The sequence below is a fragment of the Syngnathus acus genome, chromosome 4 (assembly GCF_901709675.1).
Source record: "Syngnathus acus chromosome 4, fSynAcu1.2, whole genome shotgun sequence".
Lineage (NCBI taxonomy): Eukaryota > Metazoa > Chordata > Actinopteri > Syngnathiformes > Syngnathidae > Syngnathus > Syngnathus acus.
In genome coordinates, this window is record NC_051090.1 from 1989780 (window position 1) to 2005835 (window position 16056).

The following is a 16056-nucleotide window of genomic DNA, read 5'->3' on the forward strand; positions in this document are numbered from 1 at the left end:
ATTTACCCGAAAAAAAGCACACTTCATTTGACTATTTTAAAATGAAATATCCCATTTATGTCATTTCTTAATGAAGTACTCACAAATCGCTGGCCGTCGATGAGTTGCGTGACATGCTTTTGGGTGAGAGGTCATAATCGGAGTCGGAGCGGTAGAGGAAGGACTCCCGCCGTTGACTGTGGGGGACATTGGACTGTAGGACCAGACCCGAGCTTGGGCTGGTCTGGGAGTCCAAAGGACTGCGACCCACCAAAAGGCCATTTTCCACATCAAAACTGAAAAAAAGAGACAAACAATATATAAAACACAATTTGCAGGAATTGTTTTGAAGTTCATCGCTAGCTATCATGTATAGCATATAATAGAATGAATAATGATTTTAATATAATATAAAATAATATAATAATCCAGGATAACACTGCCTTGCTCAAGGACACACTGAAGTGCATGATCACGTCAGATTGTTGAGACACGACAGTGTGAGAATCTTCTTGGAAGTTCATGTGACTTTGGCTATTTGTCCTGATCTTTAAATAATAGGCCACCGCAAGCCACCTCTCTTGCCTGGTTGTAACAATAGAAAAAAAAAAAGGTGCCCTCACAAAGCAATTGAAGGTTATTGGAGTCTATTTTTAGCACAGCCTGTCTAAAGCACTCCTCCTTATAGCTGCGGCTGATAAATGGAAGATGGCTAGCCCATTATGCAACTCGGGGCTCAATGAACCAGCCTGATTCACAGCGAGAGAATTGAAGAGGTGGAGGGGGGGGGGGGGGGATGCTCAGGAAGTCTGCATCCAGCACAGTGATGCGGTACATCATCTGGCAGCCCATTGGTGTGACATAGCAAAGATGGGCGGGGCTGAAGCAGCTCAATGATGATACCCTCTACCTAACCCAGGCCGGTTTCCCTCCCTCCCTCCCTCCCCGCCCGCCCGCCCGCCCGCCCGCCCGTCCGTGCCCGCTCAGTGAAACTGGCCGTGACGAGGCTCCATCAGAGGAGGCTAGTGACGTCAGAAGCTATAAATAGCTCTGCCTGGGGAACTGAGGCAGCTGTGAGGGAACTTACGTATGTAGCTCCCCCAAATACCCTTCACCAATTCATTCGAGAGGATTTCTTGCCCTATAGTTTAATAGCGGATGCAAATACATGTTTAGGTGCCGTTTTAAATGGGATTTACAATGTTTTAAATGGGACCCCTTATTTTTCACTCAGTACAGGTAAAGGTTTTATTCTGCTGAGTTCAAACAGTAAATACTAGAGCGATGGCGCCCACTATTGGTGAAAACGGTGTACTGCATAATTTGAGCAAAAATCGCTTACATTACAGCATGTGTTTAAAATAAAAATAAAAAAATCACCATCCAACCCTTAAAGGATTATTGGATTCATCCTGTAAATGAAAGATTTAAAGCAAGGAGTGTTTGTTGACTGATCAGCATATTTATTGCTGTAGCAGATTAAATTGAGATGAACTTTTTCCATCACTGTGAAGTGCCATAGTTGGCGTTTGTTATTGACGTTGACAATGTCAGCATAACATCAATTCAAACTTTCCACTAAATGGGCAGACAGGCAGGGAAAGAGAAAATGAGACAGGCTGGCGTCTTATTCATTCACTTACACTGCATTCATAACAAGATGACCTTGGTGGTCTTCTACCTTCAGCATTGTTCTCCAGTTGTGTGACGCAAATGACGGCCCCCCCTTTTTGCTCTTTAATTCAGTTCGACTCAACTTTTCTCACACCCACATCCTAACCTTCCGCCTTTGTTCCCAGGATGTCCAGTTTGCAGCTTTCATTGCATGGTCTGCCCTCAGTTGACTTTTTTTTAGTTTGTAGTACTCAACCATCCTTTTATTTCACTATTTACTCATTTTAAATGAAAAATAATGACCAATTTCCACTGAAAACAAACTGGTAAATGAAAGCAGATTTTGTTTAATTTACTTTCGCAATAGTCCAAACTTCCGAGTAAAAAACTAAATCTAGGGAGACCTTCAATCAGTCATGTAATAGGCACAAGTATGCTAAGAGTCACAATGTCAGGATGGAAAATGACAAAAAGTGTCATGTGTGTGTCATGTGCTCATGGGAACCGGGGCTGAGGAATTTAAGTAAGATTCTCTCGTGCCCAAAAGAACACTGACGGCCAGATGTTATTTGATGGGGAATGACACGGGACTGGGGTCAAAGGTCAACCCTTACATATCCAAACACATGCTACCTCCTGTTTTCATTTCTTGTAAGCGTGGGAATTGCCTGCGAGGCCTCACACATCACACCAGGAAGGAGGCAAGAGGTGAGGAGGAGAAAGGCAAAACAGATGAGGGAACACTGCGTGGAGTGAGACCATTTGTTGTCTTTGCATGGGAAAAATAATTGGAAATTTCTTTGGAAGAAGCAGCGGACATTTTTAACGATGCTTTCCTTTTCCCTGTGTTGATGTCTTTATGACGTCACACATGGAGAAACAACTTACTGCATGTAACAATATGACCGGCGAAATTCTGAGCCAAGCATCGAAGTAAGCCAATGCCGCCCCCTGCTGGCCATCATCAGTACGTCTCAGCAGAAGACAAAAGCGTCCCAAATCTTGGATTTCACTCATAAGTGAGTGTCTCGCCCAAAGTCAGCTGGCCCTCAACTCAAATGAGGACAAGTGGTAGAAAAAAAGGTTACTTAAAAACACAAAAAAAGAAAACCTCAGCTCTTTTTTTTTTTTTAAATAAAACATGATTACAGTATACTCTGATGCCTACTGCTCTCCTCAGCAACCAAAGTGGACCACTGTCAAAACACAACAAACATTCCCCGTCCAACATCAACATCTGATCTCAGAACAGCTACACGTCTAAATATAGCCGAGTGAAGGACAAGCTCACGTTCAAGGCAGGTCATCAGTTCGACTTAGTACATATATATGGTACATATGCCTGTCCATGATCTTTGCTTGAGATCCCCACACATCCAGATATTGCATAACTATCCCAAAAAACATCTCCATTTTTTTTCAATTGTGATTGGAATATAATCACAATTGAAACTTGTGCACTACCTCAAAGGCAGATTCACTTTTCCATGAAGAAAGATATCGATCAAGGAGTCTACGGGTCGTGATTAGCTCTGTCCGTCCAGTGGCGCGGAATTCAATAGAGTGGCTGATCAGTATTAACATCATTAGAAGCTGGAAAGGACAGTCACACACCGGGCCAGAAAAGCACACAAAACACACACATCCACACACACAGTCACAGAGGGCAGTGATTACCCACCCAGTGGTCAAGGCCCACTTTTGGCTCTGTTATCGATCCAAAAATCGAACAACCTGACATCACACTGATACACAAACTGGATGGGCTAGTTGAGGCCGTAAGACGCACGCACGCACGCAGATTCCACCTGGGCCGCTAACAAGCTACGCTGCGCTCTCCTCTAATCATCTTCATATAGGACTAATTGGCGTCTTTGGTTATACGGTGATTGAGTCGGACAGAGAGTCACGATTGCGCCACTTCTTCCTCTAATTAGCTAAAGGTAGCTAAGGAGCAGCTGGTCCTCAAGCTCACAGTGGGACGGACGGACGGACAGATAGGGCAAAAACACATTGAGGCTGTTTTTGTGAAAGCTTTCTCTGCCATTTCAGGTGTTTTATTCTTTTTAACTGATAAGCAAGTAATGAGAAAAAAAAACCTCCATTTGAGTTATTTAAAACGTGTATTTTTTTACATTATATTAATTTTATTTATATTACCGTATTTTCCGCCCTAAAAGGCGCACCTAAAAACCTAAAATTTTCTCAAAAGCCGACAGTGCGCCTTATAGGCCAGTGCGCCTTATATATGGATCAACTGATGAATTTGTTGATCCATACTGGTTGTACACAGTGCTCTGCCAAAATGTTTCAGTACGTTTTAGTACGACTAGTAAATTACAAGGTCGCGTCGCTTCCCAGCATTACGGCAACTGTAGTCAAGGGGCGTCACCGAATAGCTGTTGTACCCGCGAGGCTATTTCATGTCAAAATAGGCTGCTCTGTTAATGTTTCGAGTAAATCTACGGATCGATATGGAAGGGAAACATAGGTAAGTAGTACCAATGCGTTAGATCGAACTTTAGTCAGTTCCGATCATTTTATAGGAGATCGTTTGAGAAACGCGATTGTTTACACTTTGCTGAGGCTCATGGGAGATTGCGAGCTGAGGCTTGTGAGACTTTGCGGATGGCTAATGCTATTGCGATAGCTGCTATACGTACCAGGCTATTTCATGTCAAAATAGGCTGCTCTGTTAATGTTTCGAGTAAATCTACGGATCGATATGGAAGGGAAACATAGGTAAGTAGTACCAATGCGTTAGATCGAACTTTAGTCAGTTCCGATCATTTTATAGGAGATCGTTTGAGAAACGCGATTGTTTACAGAGGGCTCGTTGGTTATTGGCTAGTGGATGCATACCGCAACCCTAGTCAACCTCAGTTTGATGCAGTATAGCTTCTATTTTATGCGCCTTATAATCCGGTGCGCCTTATATATGGACAAAGTTTTAAAATGGGCCGTTCATTGAAGGTGCGCCTTATAACCCGGTGCGCCTTTTAGGGCGGAAAATACGGTATTTATATATTTTTTGCTTATTTTATTTTTATTTGATTCATTCTATATTTATTAACAGGTTTAAAATAAATTAACAGGTTAATCCGTGATCAGAATTTTATTCTGACAAATATTGTAATCAGCACGGGCCTGAAAAAATAATCCAGATTGGTGCCTTTTTTGTTTCAAATTGTTCTTTTGTTTCAGACCAAATATGAAAACACAAAGGGTGATTGAAACAAGCTAATTTCCATGCATTTCATGGCACGCAACTGATGCCTCATGACCAAAACATTTGTTCTTGGCACAATATGGGCCCTTGTCAATTGGGCAATGAGCAACCAGTTAGAGCCTGAAATGAGTAGCATCCGACTGGCTGCAGAAAAACAATAAATTGTTAATTACAATCATGTCTGACTCATTGAAAATGTGGAGCAAATTCTTCGTATTACGTTGCAGCACGCATCCACAACTTTACTCTACTTACTGTAATGCCCTTGCATGTATAAATGAAACAGAAACAGCACACTCACCAAGGAGCAGCCACGACTCATGCTCTAACACACGCATGCAAACTTGCTGACGTCACACACACCCCAAAATGCCCCGCCTCCTAAAAATCACATAGTATGCACACAAACACTACAATATTTTCTATACAATCTTTGCTTGTAATTTGATTTTTTTTTTTAATTCAAATATGTTTGCAATAGCTTTGCAAAGTGTGTTTTATTAAGTTTAAAGTTAAAAGAAAAAAAAGACCTCTGATGACTTAACATGAGTAAACTGTGAGTCATGTCTCAATGTGATGAGCCAAAGGGCTGGTTAACCCGCTGGGACGCCACCAAAGTTCACAGCTCATTGACGGACAGGACAGGACAGGACATGCGATACCTGCGTGTGTTGCACGTGACATTTCCACGCCTTCTGGATAAAAACATTGTATGGGGTCACATTAGTCATTATTTTATGATGTCTGTAGAGAGCAATAATGGTTTAAAAATATAAATTTTTTATATATATATAATTTTAAAAAGAATTATATATATATATAATAAAAATATTAAAATAGAATAAAAATATAATAAATCAAAATAAAATACAAACAAACTCCAACAACTAAACTGTATTACTGATTTTGTGCCCACACTTCTTTCTGTAAGTTCAACTGGTCCATTATGCCATATTTTTTCCATTTTATACAATGGTCATTGTGCGCCAGTCTAAATCCAGGGTGTGCAAGGTTATCTCGCTTTCTCACTCACTCTCACTTATTTTTCCAGTCGATTTGGAAATGTCACCGTTGCAATTAAAAGAATGCTGAGTCCATTGGGGAAAACAGCTGAGATAAGCGCAATAGTCAAGTGGACCACATTTGCATAGCCCAATCAAATATTTGCATGAAATATAAAAGCTCAAACCTTACAATGTAAAGTCATATGATGAAGGTGAGTCATCTTTTTATGTTAAACGTACCAGTGAAAGTCATCAGTTAATTATTGTGCGCACTCTTCCTTGACTATATGTTCAAAGTGTTATTACGCACATGTGGTTTATCCATCAGGCCCATATGCGGTTGACTGCCATCATTAGCCACGTCTCTGCAAAGGCGTTTTACCAGCGGGACAGCCTAAACATACTTTGATCCTCCTCTTTCCTCACACAGGATAAAAATGACTTTTTCCCTCTCAAAAGGTTCTGAAAAGAAGACAGACTTCCTTCGCTGGATTGGAAGACAAGAGAAATACTGACTATTTCTTGGCAACAATACAACATTGCTATTGAAAAAAAATTTACTTTCACCCTGAACATGGCCTTGCACTACACAAAAAGCACATCCATAACTCTTGTGGTATTTAATATGCCATAGAAAACGGATTGGAATGACCTCCCCTCAAAAAAAGGAAGCCATCTATTTGGATGCATACACGAAATATTATTTTAAAAGAGTAAGAAGAGGCAATGATTTCACTGATTTGTTTCAATTTGCAGATTTAAGAGAAAAAGAAACCTCCTAAAGTGATCCCGTTTCAACTTCAACTTTTCTTTAAGATAATTATTCCAGCCTGGAAGAATGAGAACTGCTATCAATTGGCTATATATTTTTTCTATACCAAAAAACAGTACAACTGTCTGCTGGCTATTGGGGAAATAGCAAGAAATTATTACAAATTCAAAACCGTAGTAAGATGTAACCAATTCTGGTTGTAAATCACAATCTGTGATTTAAGAGATTCATTCAAAACTCCCTGACAAGCAGCAAAGAAACGTCAACATTATTTAAGGGAGTCAAATTACAACGAATTTCACCGACAAGGCAATCTCGCATAGTGTAAAGCCAACCACAAAATGAATCAAGATAATTGTTCTGTTAAATTTAGTCCCAATATTGGCACTGAATAATCAAATAAATTCCTGAGGGATGATGAACTTCATCCTATTTACTGAAAATCTTTCCATTTTTTGATTTATGGAGCATGCTATCATCAATGAACTGGGATGGGGTGTCAAACATTTGTCAAAGGTTGGCGGTTTTGGTGCCCATCTTGCCTACCGTCTTCGTTTCTGCACGATATCGATGGGTCTATTGACAGCACACGGAGAACCGCCGATATTCCCATGGCGCATTTTCAAGTAGCGCTCCTGGAACGAGGGAGCCAGGTATACGCAGTTAGTCGGCAAACTCATCTTTTGAGTCGTCCTTCCTTCCTTCCTTCCTTCTGGATCGCCCGCTAATCGTCCCCTTCCTCCTCTCGCGGCCACTCCGCGACTCCTCGACTTTTGCGTGCGCTTTCCTTTGCCCTCACGCCACTTCGGGTTTCCTTTGACGCACGAACAGATGGAGGAAAGTCCTCCTCGGTTTGTTTCAGATGCATGCCTCAAGTCCAAAGAATAAAGAAAGTCCAAGGAAGTGTTGGCTTTAATGAGCCATTTCCCCTGATTTCATGTGGTTCCGAAAAGCTGGGGACGAGAAGGCGAGAGCAAGAGCAAGGCGGTTTGTTTCAAATCTAAAGTGAGCGGAACTCGGTGACGGACCATACGATACACTCCTCCCTCTCTCTGCCCCTCTATGGCTCGCTCAACTTGTCTCCTCCTTCCATGCACATGGCCGCAGTGTGCCTTTAAAAAAACACATGAAGTATGCGCATGTGTATGTTCAGAATGTGTGTGTGTGTGTGTGTGTTGCAGGGAAAAGAGGAGGGTCTGCGATTGGGCAATGGAGTGCGGTTGTTGGAGCCGGTGTGGCCGAGCAGAGTTGCAGTGAGAAAAAAGGGGGAAAAAAACGACGGTAGTGTAAATGCACGGAAGCAGTTGTAGTTTGGCAACTATGCAAGTTGTATAACAGACAAATAGTTAAGGAGTTGGAAATACTTTGAGGAGGGAGCATTTGGTCTACTGATTAGCGCGTCTGATTTATGGTTTGAATCGCAGCTCCGGCTTTCCTGTGCTTACGTGGGTTTTCTCCTCACAGTGGCACAATGTCTATGATTTTTTTTTATTTTTTAAATGTGGACTCATCAGACCATGACGATATGGACTTTAGATGATGAAATCCTTCGAGTCATTGCACATTGAGAAACGATGTTCCTCAACTGGTGGATTTGAATATTATGTCTTTGTAGTTTATTCAAATATAGGTTGAAAATATTTTTGTATTACTTTTTTTTTAACGCAAAGTCACAACTCCTGTAGAATTGGAACAAAGTGACGAAACGGAGAGGATGACTAAAATGCATACACCATGTTATTGTTAATTCTCTGAATCTATCTTCTTCAGTGTGCGACGAGGAAGAATCACCAGTGAGTTACTGCAAAAGGGATGAATGGACTTGTTGGACCTCATATGTCATCAACTCATGGACAAATATTTGTCTTTTGAGACATGGGGCAAGGGGGCTGACGCAGAAGTGTTGGCAGGCACATCGTACAGAAAAGTGGGACAAGAAGGGAGGGACCCTCAAACAACCCTTGGTTCAAATGTGACTGGAAACACTTATGGTGGTCAGGGAAGTTAGTGAAGTTCATTGAACTTTGGTGCCGACCCAATCTAGTTGTAGATGTTCAGATTGTCTATGTGGACACGTTAGGTTGCTATTGGCTGATTTTTAGCATTTTAGCTCATTTAATGGCAGCAATGACAACAATTGACTAACTTCATTTAGAGGTTTTGATGAACCTCGCATTTCTGAAATAAATGGAGAAACCCAAAGAAAGCACAGAGAGAGAGAACATGTCAAGTCCAAACAGGAAAGCTGGGAGTTAAGATTCAAGGCCGAAACAGGCTGACAAAACCACGAGTTTGCCGTGCTACCTGCCAAAATCGAATCACGCCGCATATTATTTGGTTGAAATCTCGATTGCGCAACAGTTGACTTCTCCATGCTTACAAACTTGTCATTTTGCGTTAAGTTAAAAAGCAAAGGCACCTCCTATTCCTCCCACTCGTGGGCCACTTCCCTCCTTGTGCTTGTGAAAGCAAGCCGCTGGACCTGGAAACAGATGCGGCGGGGATGGAGGGAGGCTTGATGAGGAGAATGAGGTGTTTGTGAGGCCACCGTGTAACTGAATCCAGCCATCACATGGCTTTTGCAAGCCCAGCTGGCTGCTGGCTCCTATGACAACATTAACTCCGTTAATAAGAATAAGCTGGGACGGACGGGCAAGTGTGATTTATGTCTAAGGGTGTGTGTTTTGTGTCGTCAAATTCCACTGTTATCAATCTAAAAAATATTACTTACTTGTATATTTCATTTGAAGTATAAAAACTGTTATTTGTCGAATTATGCTTTGAATATTCGTTGATAAATTGCCTGCCAAAACATCAACGCGCTCCCTGATACAGCATCCCAACTGACTCACCAGCAGATGTCGCTCTAGTCTAATCTAAGGAAACACTGAGCGAAATTCTGCTCACGTCCAAACTGAACTGGTTTTGCATACAGGAAGCAAAACACATTGCATTCTTCTTGACCGCACTTTCACTTGATGAGTGATACTCACTGATGCCTATCCTATTTGACATATTTACAAGCACTCATAAATAAATAAATAAATAAATTGTTTTTTTGGTGTGCGTAATCATATCTGGCACAATTAATATGTATTATGGGAAGGGTGACAGAGACACGGTGTGTGTGCACCAGTGTGTGTCTATGCATGAAAAACAAGAAACACATGTCACATTCACGTGTAATGAGCAGCCAGGCCCGGCCGGCCGGGCTGAGGAACTATTCCAAGCATGGTGGGTTTATTTTGGGGGCCTGCTGTATTATGCTTTTCCCCCTTTACCACTCTTGCTCTGGGTTAGAATTGGCTGCTGATTAAGAGTCTCTTACTGGGAATAAACTGGGTCATATATTGAAGAGACTATAGGGTTCATATTCACAAGATTACAAGCCAATTTAAATTGACAAAATCTGTAATGTGATTTATTCAGGTGTTCGATTAGCCATTCTTTAATCCATTTTCTATGCCTACATGTTTATTTAGTCACCTCGTTTTTTTTTCCAAGAAGATATTAGTAACACATGTATTTGACACATTGTTATCATTTGACAAGATTGTCAAATAAAATGTCATTTTATGCAATGATAGCAATCATTGTGTGCAGCAGCTGACCCAGCAGTCAAAATTGTCTCCATACAGTGACTATGTAAACTGATTTGACACACTGACTGATGACATGGTTACAAGTTGGGCAGCACCACGTGTGACTGCAAAACATCTGAGCGAAACAGGAACTCTCCTTTTGAAACATGTTCAAACACGAGACGGAGATAACTTAACATAATACATTTCAGGAAGTCCTGCAACTCATCCGCCGCATTCAACGATACAGATATTTTTCAATCCGTAACAAACAATCCATAAAGCTGGGAGCATTACCAAAGTCCCTGAGGCAATCCTTTGCCACACCCGTTTAGAATACTTCAGTTTGACGACACACGACTTCAACCTTCCTTCTTTAGGAATGCAAGTTATGTTCATGTTAAATCTAAAAAGAAATTCAAAACAGTGCGGTCAAAAACAACAAGTTGTGCCAGTACCTCTTTGACTCATACTGGGTTCTTTTTTCAAACCCAACTTTTTGTTATTTCTTTTTTTAAATGAAGCAGTAATCAATAAATGTCAAATCATCAGGGAAACAAAAAAAACAATTTGAAGAAATGTGAAATCCATGTGCCGGTATTCCACAAATGAAAATAAAGACCGCATCCTATTGGCGCGAGATTAAAAGTCTTATTAAAATAGCTAGCAAACATTTCCACCCTCGTCTTTTACTATGAATCATCTGCAAATACTCTCTGAATAAGCCAACAAAAAAATTAATAAACCTACCCCAAGCACGAGTGTCGACGACCGAAACTTGATGGCACCCCTTTCCTTGCCAATCTAGAGTCTTTGTTCATTGTCACACTTAACTCACACTCTCAGCTGCAATGACAGTAAGCTGTACATCTCAACCAACTCGTGTTGTTATTTTCATTCAAGAACCAGCGGATGGGTGTGGACTAACTCCATTCTTTTTTTTCTTTCCAACAACCCAAACAGGTAAGCGACAAATACAAAGCAAGCAGATGCAGGATCCAATTAATCCTCAGGGCCTCGGGATAAAAAGGAGAAGAATTTTTCACAGATGATCCAGTGAGGCAAGCCAAGACAAAATGGGCTGGAGTGTAAATGTCAATTTGTCTTTCCAAGGGGGAAAGTCACAAAGCATTTAATGGAGGTGAAGGATTTTTTTCTCACCTTCACTCAAAGCGAGTCAGTTCATGTTTAGCAGCAAAAAATAAATAAAAAAAGCTTTGTCATGCAATTTCAAGCAATCGGTTTCAGTTGTTGCTCTTGCAGGGCAAAATCCACAAGGGTCCAGCACAGACTGCCCACCAAGTCATCAGGGGCCGTGGTATATTCACAGGGTATCCACTACCACAGCAAACATGCCAACCCTCAATGACTTGGCGTCAAGTTACCGGGGGATTATTCTTGAGGATGCACTTTGCAATGCCTGAAATGTCAAAACACCGAGCTAGAGATTAAGAGAATGGTGAACTTTGGAAGACAGCAACATTGAGGGAGTTTCACCTTGGCACACAGACATTTGACTGGAGGGTGTTATTATGTCTGGTAACAAGTAGCAGAGAGCTGGCTCAGCCCGGTTCTTGTTGAGACATGTGATCAAAAGGAAGTCCAAATTGAACTGAAATGTGCCCTGCAAGTATTGTTCAATATTGATGTCTGGGAAAAATTGCCATACAAAAAAATGTTTTATAAAATGAATCATCAAAACGTATTTACGCAAAATATTCATGGATGACCATGAACCAGAAAATTAATTATGGAATAAGTCATTTCGAGATTAGCCTTGGTGTTGAAATATAATAATAGTGTTAGGATTTTTATTTAATCACCACACTCAACATTTAAAACCAAATATTGTTTTCATGTTAGGCAAAAAGCCTGGTCTCATATTCAAAATACTGATTTGGCGCCATCTGCTGGCATCTTGGTGCCAAGCACCTATGTTGAACTGGAGAGGGGGAAGCTTCATTGAGTTTGTGGAATAGAGAGGAAAAAACAGTGCTATGTTGCCATCTTGTTGCACAATAGGTAAATAGATTATTTTATTTTATTAATAGCTGAATATTATAGCGGAATTTTTACTAGAATACATATTCAAGTGGTGCTACTCCATGTCAAAAATGAGCACAGAAAGATAACCTTTCTGAAGAATGGGATAGCCAAAGAACATTCTCATGAGAAGGGACAACAATAGTGGAGTACAAAGACACACTTCACATCTTCTCAACTCATTGTTTCTCACGGTTCATGATAAAGCTGGTAGGCGAGGTAACACAGATGGTGATACAGCCGACAGACTGCTGATTTGAGGCTGAGATAACACCACAAGCATACACAATTTTACATCCAAAATGAAACGTGACAATAGGTTGTCAGTGCCACACGACAAACTTGGACAAGTGTCGTGAAAATCGAAAGGGATCTGACAATCGGGAAATAATTGCCGGCCTATTTTCCATGAGGCAGTTCAACTCTGATCTTTGATCGTAGCATATATTAGCAAAATCTATTTTATGACAATACCTGGGACTGTGTGTAAAACGTCTTTTCTGCGGCTCACCAGGAGCTTGCGCAATAGCCAAAGAAAGTCACAGGATGACGTGTTGAATGTGGCTTCAGTTTGCCAGACTGAGTGACAAAGAGCCCGTCTCGCCACAAATGACCCAGCTCATCTTTCTGGAGGAGGCCCTCAAGCACTCCTGCATCAAGCTTTGCTTTAACATGCAGCTCAGGTAGTCCGTGGACAAAATGTAACTCAGGTTGAATTGATAATGAAGCACTTCATGCATGCACGCGCTGCTGCCAAAGCGCTCAGCCCTGCCTACATAAATATGGACAAGCCTCAATTTTGAGACTTCATACCACAGGTGTCACTTCCTGCAGAAGTAAACTAGCAGCACCAGTTTACATCTGTTTCCTTTTTTTTTGGTACATCAGAACAAATACCAGAGCTGTTTTAGTTGTCAACAGGCAGTAGGTGAGACAGACATGTGATGGTCCGCTCTCTAAAAACAGAGTCAGGTTTAGATAAGATCTCTCAGCTCACATTTTATTTCTATCTCATGGGGGAAAAACTTTCCAGGCTGATTTAGGAGCGATGAAAATTTAGATCAAAGTCAAGTATTTATTTTATTTCATTTTATTTATATGAATCGTATAGAAATAAACAGTAGCTAGCTTAGAGAGAACTCTGACAGAAAATAGGGTTTTGGATGAGCTCAGGTTGATGACTCTCTTGATAATTATTCAATATTAAATTGAGATAGATGAGCCAGTGCCGCTAGAATCGTAAAACATTCATGAGTGTGCAGATTGTTTTTCTCCCAGACAGGGCAATTGATTATACTTAGATCAGATGGATAAAGAGGAAAACAAACAAAAAGCCCAAATATTACACAACGTCTGCATATATTCTAACTTATTCTTATTAGGGTCCCAAATGTGAAAATTGTTGATAAATTAACTAAAAGGTCACACGCATCTGCTCCTTCCCCAGATCAAAACTGACATTTACCATTTGTGTGGTGAAAGGTCAGACACGACAGCATTTGAAGGGTGCATGGGAGAGATTCATTTTTATTTCCACCTGCAATTCCCGAAAAGTTTCAAATGGTGTCATTATCGGGCCTGATCTTTATTTGTGTTTTTTAGAACACACGTATATTCAAAAATGCAGTTTCAGTTTTGGGGGGGGCATTACTAAAACGGTTAGCTAGTTAATTAGTAGTCACCCTTTGTCAACTATATAAGAACCGGGCGCCGCAGTTTGATTGCGAGTGACTGCATTCATTCGATGGCAACCATTTTCACATTTTCCGATGCTATGTAAACATCGCGGTCTAATAAAGCTTAACGATGCCAGGAAAGCGATAACAGTTATACTGTTGTGCCATAAATGTAATCTAGTCTGTCCATTTGTTTGACTAATCAACACCAAGATGGACCCAGATCAATCAGGTCCATTATGCCAACATAATGCAATGGCAATAGATTGTATCATGTTGCATTTTATTTTTATTATATTATTTAATTTTATTTTTAGAATTATATTATATTATATTTTTGTTGATTATTTAGGAGAAAAGGCTTCTTTTTGTCATAATAACGCTTTCCCTCCCATTAATATGAATGAAATTAGAAATGTCAGTTCCACTTTAAAAGCATTGTTGAGTGATGACAGATGATTTTTTTTAGTCTCAAGAGGAATGGGTTTCGAATTATATGCGGCCAGTTGTAACGTGAGTGAAGGTTCTGTGATATTGCTACGATGTCCCCAGAAGTGCTCAATCAGCAAGCAAGTGCGAGCTGAAAAATCTCTATTTGCTGTTGTGATTGCTTTCCTCTCTGCAATACATGGAGCATCACTGAGCAAACAGCACCCAGCACAGATGGGCTTGCTGATATTTATTGGAGGATTTGCCTTCCTTAAAGCCTTCTGCGACTGTGTGATAAATAAAATAAGCCATCAGGAGAGACCAGGTTTTACCAACAGATTTTTTTGTGATTCCCAAAATTTCGAAAAGAAATCAATTCTCTGATTACTTAAAATGACCAATAATGTCATGACGTATATTTTGCCTGGTCCAGATTAATCTCAACCGCCACACTGCATCTGAAATTCTTTATTTCCGTTTCTTTTGCAGAGAGACTGACATGGGTTGAATAAAGGAGCATCAGAGCGCCATTTAACGCCATCACCAAAGTCAATGAAACAAACGGGTTGATCAAACGAGCACGTGGCCGTTTCCTAGAAACGCTGAAATGCTTTTTTGCTACGGGGGAATGGTTTGCCTTGGAAATGAGTAAACAATGTTAGTCCTCCATTTGCAGTCAGAGTGAGAAAGGCTAAAAAAGAGAGCATTTGTGTGACACTCTTCATCAAAGTGCATTCAGAGACTTTGAGCTAGCTCCTTTTTCCAGTCAATAAAATGTTTTTGAAGTGATTAAGTGAAACGAATGGCGTCATCAAAACGACAGTTGCAGGGCTGATAGTAATTTCACATTTGACCATTTCTAATTGACATTTTACAATTAATTAATTTTACTACTTAATTTGACAATATTTGTCATTTTTTGTTAAATAGAAGTTTTATTTTCACAATAATGAGGATGTTTTACTTATGCAACCCATATGACTCATATGCATGAAATAGGTGGGAGCTAAAAAAAAAAATAATCATTCATTGAAAAAAATTGCATTGTTATCGTTCAATCCAAACCAGAACATGTTTGTATTTGCAGAAAGCAACTGGCAGTCAGACTAATGGAAGAATCTGGCCTTAGCTGCGTCGTCAATGTAACACAGGAGGCGTTAATGTTGCACTTTCAACAATGCAGAGGCTGATGAATTCCGATTCATCATATGTGTTTAAATCTATTTATTGTTCGTACACCCACATCCTCTGTGGCACTTTCTTTAAAGGGGAAAAAAAAGAAAGAAAAAAATGCGTATGGCCCGGCTACATTTCTCGATTTGAAAATTTAGCCCAACTGAATTCACGATAGAAATATTTCCCAAAGTTTTTTAACGCGATGATATAATTGACTATCAGGGGGATTAACAAAACAGTTCCTCGTGCGTGTGAAATGAGCCGCGGCATCATTTGTTGAAGGCAAATGTCACCACGAGCTCAGTTAAGGCGCCTGTCATGCCCCATCAGATTTGCAACAGCCAATCACATAAACCGTTTTAATCGAAGCCTTTGTTGCGCTGAATAAAAAGCTACTCTCCAGAAATACTGACGTGCTGGCAGATGCGTGATAATGTGAGTACCTCAATCAAAAGACATTCAATTAGCTCAAAACGATTATTCACAGACTGAAGATTTCTTCTTTTTTTTTTTAAATATTTAAAAAAGATTTGGGGGGGTTTCAACAAGATCA

General features: G+C 40.4%; 1 protein-coding gene across 10 annotated transcripts in view; it reads right to left on the minus strand.

Moving 5' to 3' along the window:
* LOC119121846 (cAMP-specific 3',5'-cyclic phosphodiesterase 4C-like) overlaps positions 1 to 16056 on the minus strand; it is a 33445-nt gene that overhangs the window by 9210 nt on the left and 8179 nt on the right. For 9 of the 10 annotated variants that reach the window (XR_005097769.1, XM_037249832.1, XM_037249834.1 and 6 more), the window contains one exon: positions 84 to 275. Coding sequence is in view for 9 of the 10 variants with exons in the window: in XM_037249832.1 (XP_037105727.1) it covers positions 84 to 275 (192 nt within the window). In the remaining variant the exon portion in view is untranslated. Of the gene's footprint in view, positions 1 to 83; positions 276 to 10929; positions 11214 to 16056 lie in introns of those variants that run through there. The other variant, XM_037249837.1, reaches the window with a different exon arrangement.